At 31.1% G+C, this 13213-nt stretch overlaps 1 protein-coding gene across 4 annotated transcripts in view; it reads right to left on the reverse strand.

Moving 5' to 3' along the window:
• Positions 1 to 13213, reverse strand: part of RyR (Ryanodine receptor) — a 406107-nt gene that overhangs the window by 198858 nt on the left and 194036 nt on the right. For all 4 annotated transcript variants that reach the window (XM_085824283.1, XM_085824285.1, XM_085824284.1 and 1 more), the window contains exons 42-47: positions 10420 to 10535; positions 9189 to 9349; positions 8043 to 8141; positions 3781 to 4054; positions 3415 to 3539; positions 1425 to 1573 (exon numbers count right to left, since the gene is read on the reverse strand). In XM_085824283.1, coding sequence (XP_085680409.1) covers positions 1425 to 1573; positions 3415 to 3539; positions 3781 to 4054; positions 8043 to 8141; positions 9189 to 9349; positions 10420 to 10535 — 924 coding nt within the window. The remainder of the gene's footprint in view (positions 1 to 1424; positions 1574 to 3414; positions 3540 to 3780; positions 4055 to 8042; positions 8142 to 9188; positions 9350 to 10419; positions 10536 to 13213) is intronic.

Here is a 13213-nt window from a genome sequence, read left to right on the forward strand (position 1 = left end):
ACGGATTTTGGCGATTTTTTAGCGATTTTCCTTTGACGAGTAATACAACTTATGGTAAACCCATTGCTGGATAAGTTATTTATGGTAACCGATAATTTGTTGTCATTTTATTTAAAAAATAATGCGTTTTATTGTGCATAAATTCCGTGTTTAAAATATTATTTATGGCTTTTAAATATTAAAAATCAATTTAATTTTGCATTTTTATTTGAAATAAAAATTTTATTGTTTATCATATTTTATGAAATTTTATGTTGTGGATGATGTAATCAATGACGTCACCTTACTTTAAAAGTAATTCGTTTTAATATGTATAAATTTAATCTAATGTTTTAAACATTATTTATGGCTCTTAAATATTAAAATACAATTTAATTTTGCATTTTTTTTAAAAATTATTTTATTATGTATGAATTTTTAAATAATTTTAATTCTAGCCGTGATGTAATAAGCTCTCTGATTGGTTATAGAATATTTGTGCATTAACGAGCTGTAATCAGCTCCCTGATTGGTTACTGACAATTTGTGCATTTCCGCGCCGTTTTAAAATTTAATTCATATCTTCGAATTCCTTCAAAGATGTTATCTAAATTATGATTCTGAATTTTTGTGGTACAATAAACATTAGGTTAAATACTCAAAAAAATGTAAGTACATATTTTTCTTTTATTTTATAATTGTATACTTCAATTTTTGTTAAAAAAATTAATACACTATTTTCAGAAATTGCTGAGATATATTTTAATGTTAATATGTTTTAATATGTTTTAATGTTTTAATGTTAATTATATTCTATATAACATATTTTAAAGTATCTGAATTTAATAATATTCTAATTCTTTTAAATGTTGGTATGATGGTTTTTAATTCGATATTCAATTTCAGTAATATTTTAATCTAATTAAACGTTGGCCCAATATTTTTATAGCGGTGTTTTTATTCTCTTCTTTGCTATATGAAAGTAATAATAACCTAACTTTAGTATTTTATACTTATAGTAAATGTATTTATTTACACTTGCCTGCCATCTTAAAAAACGACATTTTCAACAAAAAATTAATCCATTACTTTTTAACAATATTTATTTATTTTTATTTATTTTTTTAAAGTTTCGAATACTTTACTATGCGTAAAAACAGCGTTTTTCAAGATGGCTGACGTTTGTGAAAATCGCGCCAACAATTGCGCCAATGTAAATCGCCAAAAATCCGTGCAACCGTCTACCAGAGTAGCACCCTCAATTTTGATGATGTTTTGATAGGAAATGATAAGTTTGCAGGAAATATTTTAAATTGGCAGACAAATAGCATTTTATTTCAAATTATTTAATATTTTAATTGTTAGTAAAAGACTAAAAAGATGAATCGAAATAGAAAAGTCTCTGTGATATCCTACTAAAAGATATTTTTATTATCTTAACTTACCACAAGCTATTACGCATTATTTCCTCTTCTTCTGGGCCCATCTGCACCGGTAATAGAGCTCTCACTCTTTGCAAATATCCTAAAAGAACTACAACGTCGCTCTTGCTGTTCGTGCTAATTGTGTACGTGTTTTCCATCGCATTCATTATCTGAAACAACGAAAACGTGATCATCATTAAATGCTAGTTCCAACAAACAGTAAGCATGATAGCAATTTCATTTTCAAGCAATAAGCGCGATAGCAATTTTATTTTCAAGCAATAAAACGATAGCAATTTTATTTTCATGGCTGCATGAAGCAGTAATTTTTTGACATAAATTATATAATTTTTTTAAATCTCTGAACGTATAATGGCTATTACAAAGGTTTGTATATAAGTTATTTTTGCTTTATTTAATGGAATACCTTGCATAAATAATGAGCTGAAAATAATAAAAATTATTTTTATTCCCAATTTAAATAAACATTAAACTTAGAACTGTGGGTACAGCACGAGCAGTCCAAAAGAATAAAGCTTTGGTATATGATTTTAAAATAATCCGCACATGCATATTCACACATTTTTACATACTTTAAAAGAATTTAAAAAAATCTAGTGGTCAAAATTATTTCCGAGAAGGGGATATGAAGGAAGCAAACACACTGGGATTTGTTCGTCTGATATTTTCAATAAATAAAACGCATTCTAGAAAACATTTGAATAAAACAAATCTACATTTGAATCAAATAATCAATGCAGGATTTACGTGTAAGTTACACAAGCTATAGCTTAGGGCCCCCACTTTTTTGAGGGCCCTAAAAATTTATAATATAGTATTAAAATGCTATATATATGCGGCTTAAGTGTTTCTCGCCGATAGTTTATTGGTTGCTTGAATAACTGTAAACTGTTTTATTCCCCTTGCAGTGCATCGCGTGACGAATATTATGAGAAAGCTAAGCCGGAAAAATTAAAAACACAAGAGCACGTGCATTTAACATTTAATAAATAAATTTAACATCTATGTATAATAGAATTCGGAAATATGCAGCCGGCAAAAACCGGCAACGATGAAAAAACAAATAAAATGAAATAAATAAATATCGTTATTATATGCGGCTTAAGTGTCTGTTTGTCCCCTTTAGTTTACTGGTTGCTTGCGTAACTGTACTAGTCAATGGGGTGAAGTTGCCACGCCACAGGGTTGTCGTTTCAATTGAGACGTAGACAATTTTCTGTAAAACTGAGACTTATGACCATCCATAAGTCTCAGGGCCAAACGCTTAAGCGTATTGGCATATTTTTACCTGAGCCTGCATTTGGACACGGTCAACTTTATGTTGCCTGTTCAAGAGTTCGTGAAAGAACGGACATAAAATAAAAAATAATGGATGGTCCTCTGCAAGGGGAACTTGAAAATGATGGAAAGGTCTACACAAGAAATGTTGTGTACAAAGAGATCTTTAACATGTGAATTAACATTCTATTATTTAAATCACCTTTATTGACTGAGCTAGCGGTAGCTCTTAAGAAATATACCACCAGTGGTTTCCTTCATTGCACTCTACTTTAAGCAATTAAGCAAGGGGGAAACCCCGTGGGGCAGTAAGCAAAGGGGCGTCCTCGCCGCCTGCTCTGGGTAATTCAGTTTCAATTAGCAGACACCTTTGCACAAATAATTTTAATTACAATTTATAATATCTAGAACAGCGGTCATTTCGTATGACCGCCGGACTTTCTAGTAAAGTATAACAGAGTTATAAAAGTTCCCCATATTTCAACTAGCTTAGAGCATCATCAAGTCTAAATCCGGCCCTGCAAATAATGTTGAAAATATTGATGACCACTATTACTAATTTTTACAATTTAATTCACAATTTTTTTGCTTATTATCTTACTTTACTGTACATACAACTTATTACAACAATATATTGGAACATTAACTAAACAGTTGTACACCACATAGACTGATACTTAGCATATCATATAAAACCAGTTCTTAACATTACCTCTCCAATACCATTAAATGCTCTAAGAAGTAGGTGGAACATTTGTCGCACAAGTTCTCGGTTTTCGATTTCAGTTTCCTCCGCCCATTTCACAACTGTAATCACAATTTTCTTTTGAAACAGCTCTGAAAAGAAAACACACATAAAATGCTTATATATTATATTATTATAGTTTCTTTTCACATTTGTGTAGGTCATATGTAAATGTTTTGCGAGGTTATTAAATCCAAAAAACGTTAGGTGAAAAATGTCTTTTTAAAGCATTACTGGTGGATGCAGTTTTGTTAAAAAGAACAAAAAACAGAAGACTACAAGTCAGAATTTTATATTAAATAATTCAAAAGAGCTTCGGAAAGTTTAAATTACCCTCTGGCCTCGGTCCTTCCTTTTCAGGTTTTTCTGCTTCTTGATCTGCTGCTTTGACCATTTTTACAATATTCAAAATTCTCTGAGTCCATGGTTTTGATGGCTCTTCCGCTTTTTCATCTGATTCTTCTTTGTCTTCAGATGAACATACACCTTTAATGCGACCAACAAGCTCTTCGTGAAAATTGAGCAAAGTTTCGCGGAGTTCTTCCCCACAAGAGCACTGATCAACTTGATCCTCTTCTAAATTTTTAAAGCACAAGATTGCTCTCATCTGGAAAAGAATGTTTTATCTTTATATTCGTATTGTACTGGCGATTATAATTATTAACGAATGACACTTGTTTTAATTTTCGCATCTACCATTTTAGATAACAATTACTTTGAACAAGAAACATGCGATGAAATATAGAGCTAATTTAATGTCTAACATGCAGCTAATTGATGTCCAGAATAGAATAGATGTGTTATAATTATTGTTATCTTCTTACTTCCTTGTACGAAGTAAACAGGAAGTATTGTAATCGCGAAAAGTTTCAGCCAGCATATTTCAACGAAAATATCCATTTTGACCGCTATGGAATGCAATTTAACGATGTTTTTGCGTGATATCTATACGTAAGGACAGCATAAAAGACACCTTTCCTCCAAAAAAAATTATAAAACTGCTTTAAAATTAATTCTGAAGAGAATTTTTCGGGGCGTCTGTACGAACGTATGTACGTACGTGCATACGTACGTATCTCGCATAACTCAAAAGCGAGTAGCCTCAGAACGTTGAAATTTTGTATATAGGACTATTATAACATGTAGATGCGCACCTCGTATTTTGGTCGCAATCCGCCGCACCAAACGTATATAAATATATTTATATATATATCCACTCTGTTACCCGGCTCAGTTCTACCTTCTTGGTGCATCGTTTTTTACTTCCTTGAACGAAGTAAAAAGGAAGTATTGTATTTGCGAAAAATTTCGGGTATCATATTTCAACGAAAATACCGATTTTGACCGCTATCCAATGCAATTTAATTATATTTTTGCGTGATATCTGTACATAAGGACAGAATAAAAGCCTCGTTTCCTCCAAGAAAGTTATAAAACTGCTTTAAAATGAATTCTGAAGAGAATTTTTCCTGTCGTCTGTACGTACGTCGAACGTATGTACGTACGTACGTACGTATCTCGCATAACTCGAAAACGATTAGCCTCGGAACGTTGAAATTTTGTATATAGGACTGTTATAACATGTAGATGTGCACCTCGTATTTTGATTGCAATCGGCCGCACCAAACGTATGTGAATACTATATTTATATATATATCCACTTTGTTACTCGGCACAGTGATCTCAGTTTCTTTACTCTTATACGTTTGTAAATTGTACATTTTTTGCTTTAAAAATGATTGAATTATGTTGTTCTTATCTTCCGGTTAAGGTTTTATGCCTTTCGTAATTCTGGAAGCAATATTTGTATAATTATCAACAATTTAAAAGTTGTTTAAGTGCGGTTAAGTTTTAAATAACATGGCGGATATATTTGTTTACATTTGAAACAGCAGAATTGTAGATTTGTTGCCAATCTAGAGAGACTAAGCTTCGCAACAACAAAAATAACGCCTTCATTTATTATTTCGAATTAAATCATGCTTAATCCTTTCTGGAATTTTTTCGAGGAAATAAGTGTTTAAGATTTACTTCGTAATTTTTAATATAGATATTTTGAGTTTTTATGTATTTTTGCCTTCTCGCGAAGTGAGAACTGAATTAATTGAATGAGAAATTACTCAATCGTCTGTGAAAAACTGCTTCTTTTTCTATTTTGTTTGCTTAATTTCTTTTATACATCGTTCTAGCTTTATTATAGTATTTGAATAGAACATGTGGCAACGATAAGATAATTCTTCAAATGATATAAAGTTTGTGCATTCAGAGTGTCGTTATAGTAAACAAATATAGTGAATTTTAAAAAGTGCATTTATTCTATTGTGGTTTATGCGCTGTCGACGAAGTAGATTTAATTCAATCCAATCAATTTAAATGAAATTCAAGAAAAAATGCGTATAATTTAATATTCCCTACAAGGAAGTCATGTGGTGTACACATCAGATTTTTTTTTCTAAAGATGAAGTTCCTTAACTCTACAATAAAGACATTTCTATTAAGAACACCTACAAAATTTAAATATTACTTGTTTCACGTCCTCCGTCAGGTTTTACTTGCAACTAAAACTTTAAATATTATAAATGCTCTTTCGCTTATTATTATACAATTTATATTGCACTTTCGACAGCAAATTAATATTTAAATTATATGATAATCTTCTTGAATAGTTCTTTAAATTAAATTCGTTGCGAATATTTTGTTTAACCTTTTCATTCATTTCTACATAGTTTATTATTTGTTATTAACTAATTTGCTTAGATCCTTATAATTATTTGTGAGAAAAAAGCACAGCTTTAGATAATTTGCATTATCTTTTTTTCTTAATTATTTCACTGCATGAAATACGTTCTCTAAGTAAAATTAAAACATACTGAGCCAAAAGTATGACTGTGTCACAGATGTTTAGCTAATTACGACATGTACTTGGTTATTTGGATGCGAAGTACGGCATCTATTTAATTTTGACAGGAATGCTTTTTGTGAAGAAACAGTTTAAAGGATGGACCGATATTTACGTTATATAAGAAGAAAACGTCGTAAAATAACTACTGGAACAGCCTATTTCGCTACAAATTAAACCCGAATTAGAGCAATGTCCGGCAAATTTTTTCTCCAGTAGCTCATTAATCATGTAAAGCATTAATTAGCTGCTATACTATCATTTAGTTTAAAACATTTTGTAGAAACCTGAGTTGGTAGTTTTCTTAAAAGTTAATTGAAAATTCTTAATTAAACAAAAAACAAATAGCGACTTTTGTTTGAAATTAAAAGAATTAACAAAAGTTGTAAAATTTTCTGAACATAATTGTAACAATTTATCTATTTTTATATAAGCAGATATTTTATGTTCATTTTCATTTTCCTGCCAGAACGCTAATTTTTACTCCCCACGTATTCAAATGAGTTAGAAAAAGATAGTATTTAAAGAGAATTTTTAGATCGTTGAATCAGAGCATATTCCGCTTGCTGAAAACCACGTTGCTAGTTGAATTTCTACGATAGTTGACTCCCTGCGGCGTATAGTGCTTGTCACGCCAGTACAGGTTTTAGCCAAATTGCGCGCTAATCCTTTCTGTGCAGCCTTTGAGATAACTTTAGATTTAAACTTTGTTTTAATTTGAATTCATTACTTTTGAGTTACGCCATAAATGCTGGCTGGTTTAGCAAGCACAAGACCTTCCTTCTGTTAATTATTGACTTCTGAATAAAAGAGTCTTTTACACTCTTCTTACGTTTCTCTGTTTCTAACTGGGCATAACGATACATAAGCCGCTTAGATCCAGTTAGGGTGTCGATTTAGCATATGTTTCTCTAAAAGGTGACATGGCCTAGATTGCGATTTAAATCTTGTAAATTTCGATCTTGTAGTTGAGATTTAAATTTAGCATTTTACAGTGATCAACTACCTCCGTTACTTAGGTGATTATTTATACATCTGAAGAAGTCAAGATAAATTAATTTTACAATGTTGCTATGCATTTAAATAGGCATTTAAAGCTTAATAAACATTACAATATTACGATGCATTTAAGTAGGCATTTTAAGCTCAATAAATTTTACAGTGTTTCGATGCATTTAAATACGCATTTTATGCTTCAAGCGATTCCAGTTTCATGATTGAAATTTGGGGGAAAAGAAAAAAGTAATGTATTTGTTGTTAGAAATGAACTTTGCAGGAAGAAAATGCACATTCACTTGTACTGATTTATTGTGCAAAAGAATATTAATAAAGATACTTTAATTGATATTGATAAACTAATAAATACACTGTTCATGAAAAATAATTCATAGTAATTTTATTATCATAATAGACAATAAATTTTAAATAAAATAAAGTCATTTTTCCAGCATTTTGATCAATAATAATACCTGCATTGACTCGTCGTGCAGGTCATTATCAGCGTCATTGATAGATGAGTAGTAACAAGCATCTGTTAAAGTTTTCTAAATATCATAAACTAAAACAAATGTGAATTCTTAACCAAAAAATATTCTTTCAAATTTTAAAAATAGTTTGATATTTTCTTATCTAAGTTTTGGCTACGTAAGTGTCCGCAAACAAACAGGTTCCACATAAATTTGTAGCTTAAAAGTACCTGCTCTTTGGGGGAACACCTGAATTCTCTAGTTTTTCTTGCAGCTACAGCAGAAGGCATGTCTGACTGTTTAATTTCGATGTACCTTCGAAGTTGATCCTATTAAAAAGAGATGAAGAAGAAAAATTCGTAATTCAATAATATCAAACAATTTGAAGCTTTGGATAGTAAGAAAAATCTTACTTAACTTTCAGTTTCAAAATCAGTTTTATTTTCAAATTTAAGCATTGAATGAATTCAATTTTACTGGTTTTTCTATTATAATAATTGCATAACTTAAGAAAAAAAATCCCTCATGCCTACTTTATTGTATGATCACTAATTTTTATCATTTTATTATCAGAAAATTTACGAAAATGCAATTCTATACATTCAAAATATCCACAGTTTTATACAATTAGAAGATTTTCAGCTCTTTTCGATACTGATTACTTCTGAACTACAATCACAACTTTTTTATCAAGAAATATGCGTAATATATTTTAAATGAAATTCGTTAATAAAATTGAAACATCAGAATTCTAAGTTGTATTAACATTTTATTTAATGAAACAGTAGCTTATACTTGAAGCTGTTTAAAAAATACTTCATAGCTTACAATTTAAATACGTTTCAGTTCCTTTTCCTGTATTCTTGCATTTGTATTTAAAACTAATCAGGAGTGCTGTCGTGTTTCACGATTAAATTTCAAGTAAGTCACTCAGCAAATGTTTAAGACAATTCAGATACAGGAAAAAGAACCAAAGCAATTTAATAACACATAAATTATAAACTTGCATTTGTATTTAAAACTAATCAGGAGTGCTGTCGTGTTTCACTATTAAATTTCAAGTAAGTCACTCAGCAAATGTTTAAGACAATTCAGATACAGGAAAAAGAACCAAAGCAATTTAATAACACATAAATTATAAATTTACAGATGAAGGGCAAGAAATAGTTAATGATTGCCGTAATAAACAAGAAGAAAGAAAAATATTGGTTAAAATTAAAAGAGCAACTACAAATTGCATGAGATCGACTCAACGTAGCAAACAGAATTTCTTTGATACCCTTTATAGACTTTTATTCATTTACCATCTCTAACTTGATCAATTTTAATTAGATAAATAAAGTTATCTCGAATTAGTACCAGTCCTTATTACTTACACTTTGGAGTTCACAAACGTAGTCATCACAATAAGCAATCATGGATTCAATTCGATGTCTCAGTTGCAAATCAAACAGGTGGTGCAGCAAATAGCACATCTGGAGCTTAACTCCTTCTGCTATGTTCATAGCCATCAAACCACGTACCTGGTTTTCGTTTTCTGAAAATGAAAAATAAAATTTAGGCAATTAGAAAGTGAAAAAACAAAATTTATTTAACCAATGCAAATACGTTTTTGTTGGTACTTTTCCATTTTGCCGGCGCAGGCGATAAAGTCGCCAAAAATGGTACAACCGATGCCAAACGGAATATCCTCGCTGGTAACCTTTTACGCCTCATTTTCAAAACCAGTCGCAGCCATTTCTTATCAGATTGTGTCTTTACAATTACATAGCATTTTTACCCAGATAGTTCAATTTTATGCCCTAAGACCATTCGCGGTAATTAAGTCAAGCGGTTTCAACTAGGATGCAATCACACCCCTCACCCGAAAGCGAAAATACAGAAAAGGCAAAATCAAGGGTTAAATTCATCCATGCTAATGAGAATGCACTAGTGAAGTAAAGCACTGCGGTTTTACGTAATTTCTGAGTAAGCTATCGCACGAATTGAAATAATTCTTGCATTTAAACTTGCATTCCAAATTAAGATTTAACTTGAAATTAATGTAAATAATTACTGAGAGAATAAAATTTTTGTAGCGTAGTTTATATAAGATGAGATCACTTGGGGGTCACGTGATATGATCCGGCGAAACAGGATGTTGTAATATGAAAGCATAGTAAATTCTTAAATTAATGTTATTTTACAAACTCATTATCTTTATTTATAGGCTTTTCACAAAATTTTAAACGATATTAAAATATTTATGTTTTCAAAATAAAAATTCTTTTGTTACATTTGTTAAAATTTTTTATGTATACTGTGTGTTGTCGCCAATAAAGTTTTTATGTTTACACAGTATACATTTTTATGTGTATACTATGTGTTGTCGCCAATAAAGTCTGCTTGGCGAGATTTGTCCCGGCGAAACGGAAAAGTACCGTTTTGGTTATAGCATGGATATCCTTCCTACTGCACTTTCAAAATGCTTTTACACTTTATGTTTTGGATGTAAATGTAAGATCTATTTAGTTTTTCTTTAATTCGTTTTAATATGATAACCTGGATATTAGGTTTTAAAATAATAACAAAATTTAATGTTTAAAAACACGAATAATAACCCAGTACCTGGATTGAAGTCAGGATCGAAGTTCTCTGGATCAATCAGGCGAAGTAGCCACTGCAATTCCTCATCTTGTAGTAAGCCAATCAGTAGCAACTTGTCGGCGAGTTTAATAATGGGGCTTTAGAGCAAATGCAGAATTTAGTCATATAATAAGGAAAGCAATTTATTAACTCTTTTACTACATTTTAAAAAACACAAAGTCTGTTTTATATGGATGAAATAAATAAAAATATTGATTTCTTCGATGAGGTGCAAAGAAACTCAATAAAAGCATTTATACAAGTGGGAACACATTTTAGGAGTAGTAGTTTAAAAAAAAATATTTCTAATATGCAGCATTAAACATTTACAAACAATACAGAAGAATGTACCGTAATTTCCGGAAGAAAGGCCGCATCAGCGTAAACGCCGCACTCTAGAAAAATGGCGGGAAAAAAATTAAAATTACACAGAAACGCCGCATCAGCGTAAACGCCGCAATAGATTAAATTGCGCGTGACATCGTCGTGGGCCGTATAGATGCAAAAACTCAACCTAAGTCCTGATATATGACATACCAGTTAAGAAAAATGCATGAAATGAAACCATAACTCAAAAATAAATTAAAGGTAAGAAATGTATAGCTTCTGTGCCGTTTAGAGACATTTTCAAAAATTTTCCGCTCCCTAATTAAAAACTATCCAACAAGTACTTGTACTCAAACTGATGGGATCTGTATTTGGCAAAATGCCAAGATAAATCCATTCGTGCTGAAGGGGAAATACGTCAGAGTTCGTTATTTCGAGGCAGGTGGAGTCGTATCCGCCTTTGAAAAAAATTGCAGAAGAGGCAGGGGTGGGAAGAGGGTGGGTCCTGGAAGATTCATCGAATGGCAGAGGAGAGAGACTATTCAAACTGATGAGAATGTTGATATGAAAGGGAAAAGAATGTTATTGTTCTGAGATCTCGTTTAGGGTGAATAAGGCATGTAGGTCCGTTCAAGGGAAAGAACGTAAACAAAATAACGTTCGCAAAAAGCAACTGAGTGGTCTTTTGTGTGGGAACAGCACCAATCTATGCACAATGATAAGGCCATCCAAACTATGTACAATGACCATCATAGGAAATATTTTATTTTTAGTGCACCTAAAGGCCGCATGGGTAGAAACGCCGCACCCGCTGAAAATTTAAGTTTTAAACACGTAAACGCCGCGGCGTTTCTTCCGGAAATTACGGTACTTAGTCCAAGATAAGTTTTAAAGATCATTTCAAGGCAAAATTATTTATTCAAAATTACTTTTCTTGCACTACAAAATTTATTTTCATTAATATTCATTTTAAATGGTATTTTCATGTATTGAAATTGGTCAGCAACTTCATTGACTAGAATTACATAATAAATAGATTTCTTCATTTTAGATTTGGAAATGAAGAGACATAATGATGCATGCTCAATACTTTTTTGGTTTACTTAACAAATTAGCCTTTTTTTGTTGGTGTTTGTTTTACTCCATTATTTAATCTTGCTTACTTCAACTGCTGTTTCCAAAAGTATGCAAATGAGCGAAGAAATGAAAATGATTTAAAAAGAAACAACTGTATAATTTTTTTCTGCTTAAATTACGCAGCAGACGTAACTGTAACCTTAGCACTCCAGAGCGACAGTTTGTGCATAAAGAATTTTGATAATTCCAGTTATTAATTTTACCTTCCGAAACTGATTAGTTACTGAAAATAAAGTAAGAATATCTTGAGGACATTTGATTATCTATTTAATGAAATGATTATTTTTAGAATTAAAATCACGTAACATTTAAAGTATTTATACTTATTAGAAATCTGCAAAGCTGAGACAATAATAAGTATGGGTTTTAAAACTTATGTGTCTATCTATATTGTTTTGATTTGATTATTTAAATGTGTATGAAACAACGTATCTAGTCTTATGTTATTTTGAAATAGCATACTACATACACTATTTGAAACATCTTTGTTATATGCGGCTTAAGTGTCTGATTGTCGCCGATAGTTTATTGGTTGTTTGCGTAACTGTAGTAGCCAATGGGATGAAGTTGCCACGGCATTCAAGTAGTCCATATAACATACATGCAGTTATCATTGTTTTAATTAAATTATCATGGTATTTAAGAACATTTAAATATTTTTAATTCATACAATTGTTGCTTATTATGCATTTAACTATATTTACATATGAATTACCTAGAAACTTGCAAAGGTTGAGAAACTAAAGAAGACGAAACCGACTAACGAGTTGCGCGGACTACATCTCATCAGGTAGGTTTACCCAAACTCCTACGCTAAATATCCTTTCGCGTAAAGAGTTTTAAATTTTGCCCAATTTTATTCCGACATTGTATTTTAAACTGAATTTTCAGCTGAACGCAAATTGAGCGTGTGACGGGGAACGCGAACATTTATTTGCATTAGCAATCATCTGTTTTTGAAATAGTTTACAACTGTAATTATACTGTTACGAATTTGGTATTTAAAAAGCTAATGTTAGTTCAATTATAAATTAAATGGTTTTATTTCTCGCGCAGTGCAGCGCGTGACGAATATTAAGAGAAAGCTAAGCCGGAAAAATTGAAAATACCAGAGTGCGTGCATTAAATAAATAAATATCTCCTTTTGATTTCGAGAAAGTACCGGAAAATTCTAGCGCGTGATTTTAAAATCTTATAAAAGGAGGAAAACATCTCAGTTTGTAGTAGTTGCTTAGTTTGTTGTTGTTTAGAAAACTGCTCTTGTTGATTGTAGCGAATTCGCGGATTAGCTTTTTTTAGCTGTTTTGAATTA

This window comes from Stegodyphus dumicola, chromosome 9 (assembly GCF_044657685.1).
Source record: "Stegodyphus dumicola isolate Sdum_Otavi_A_Nest chromosome 9, ASM4465768v1".
NCBI classification, from domain to species: domain Eukaryota; kingdom Metazoa; phylum Arthropoda; class Arachnida; order Araneae; family Eresidae; genus Stegodyphus; species Stegodyphus dumicola.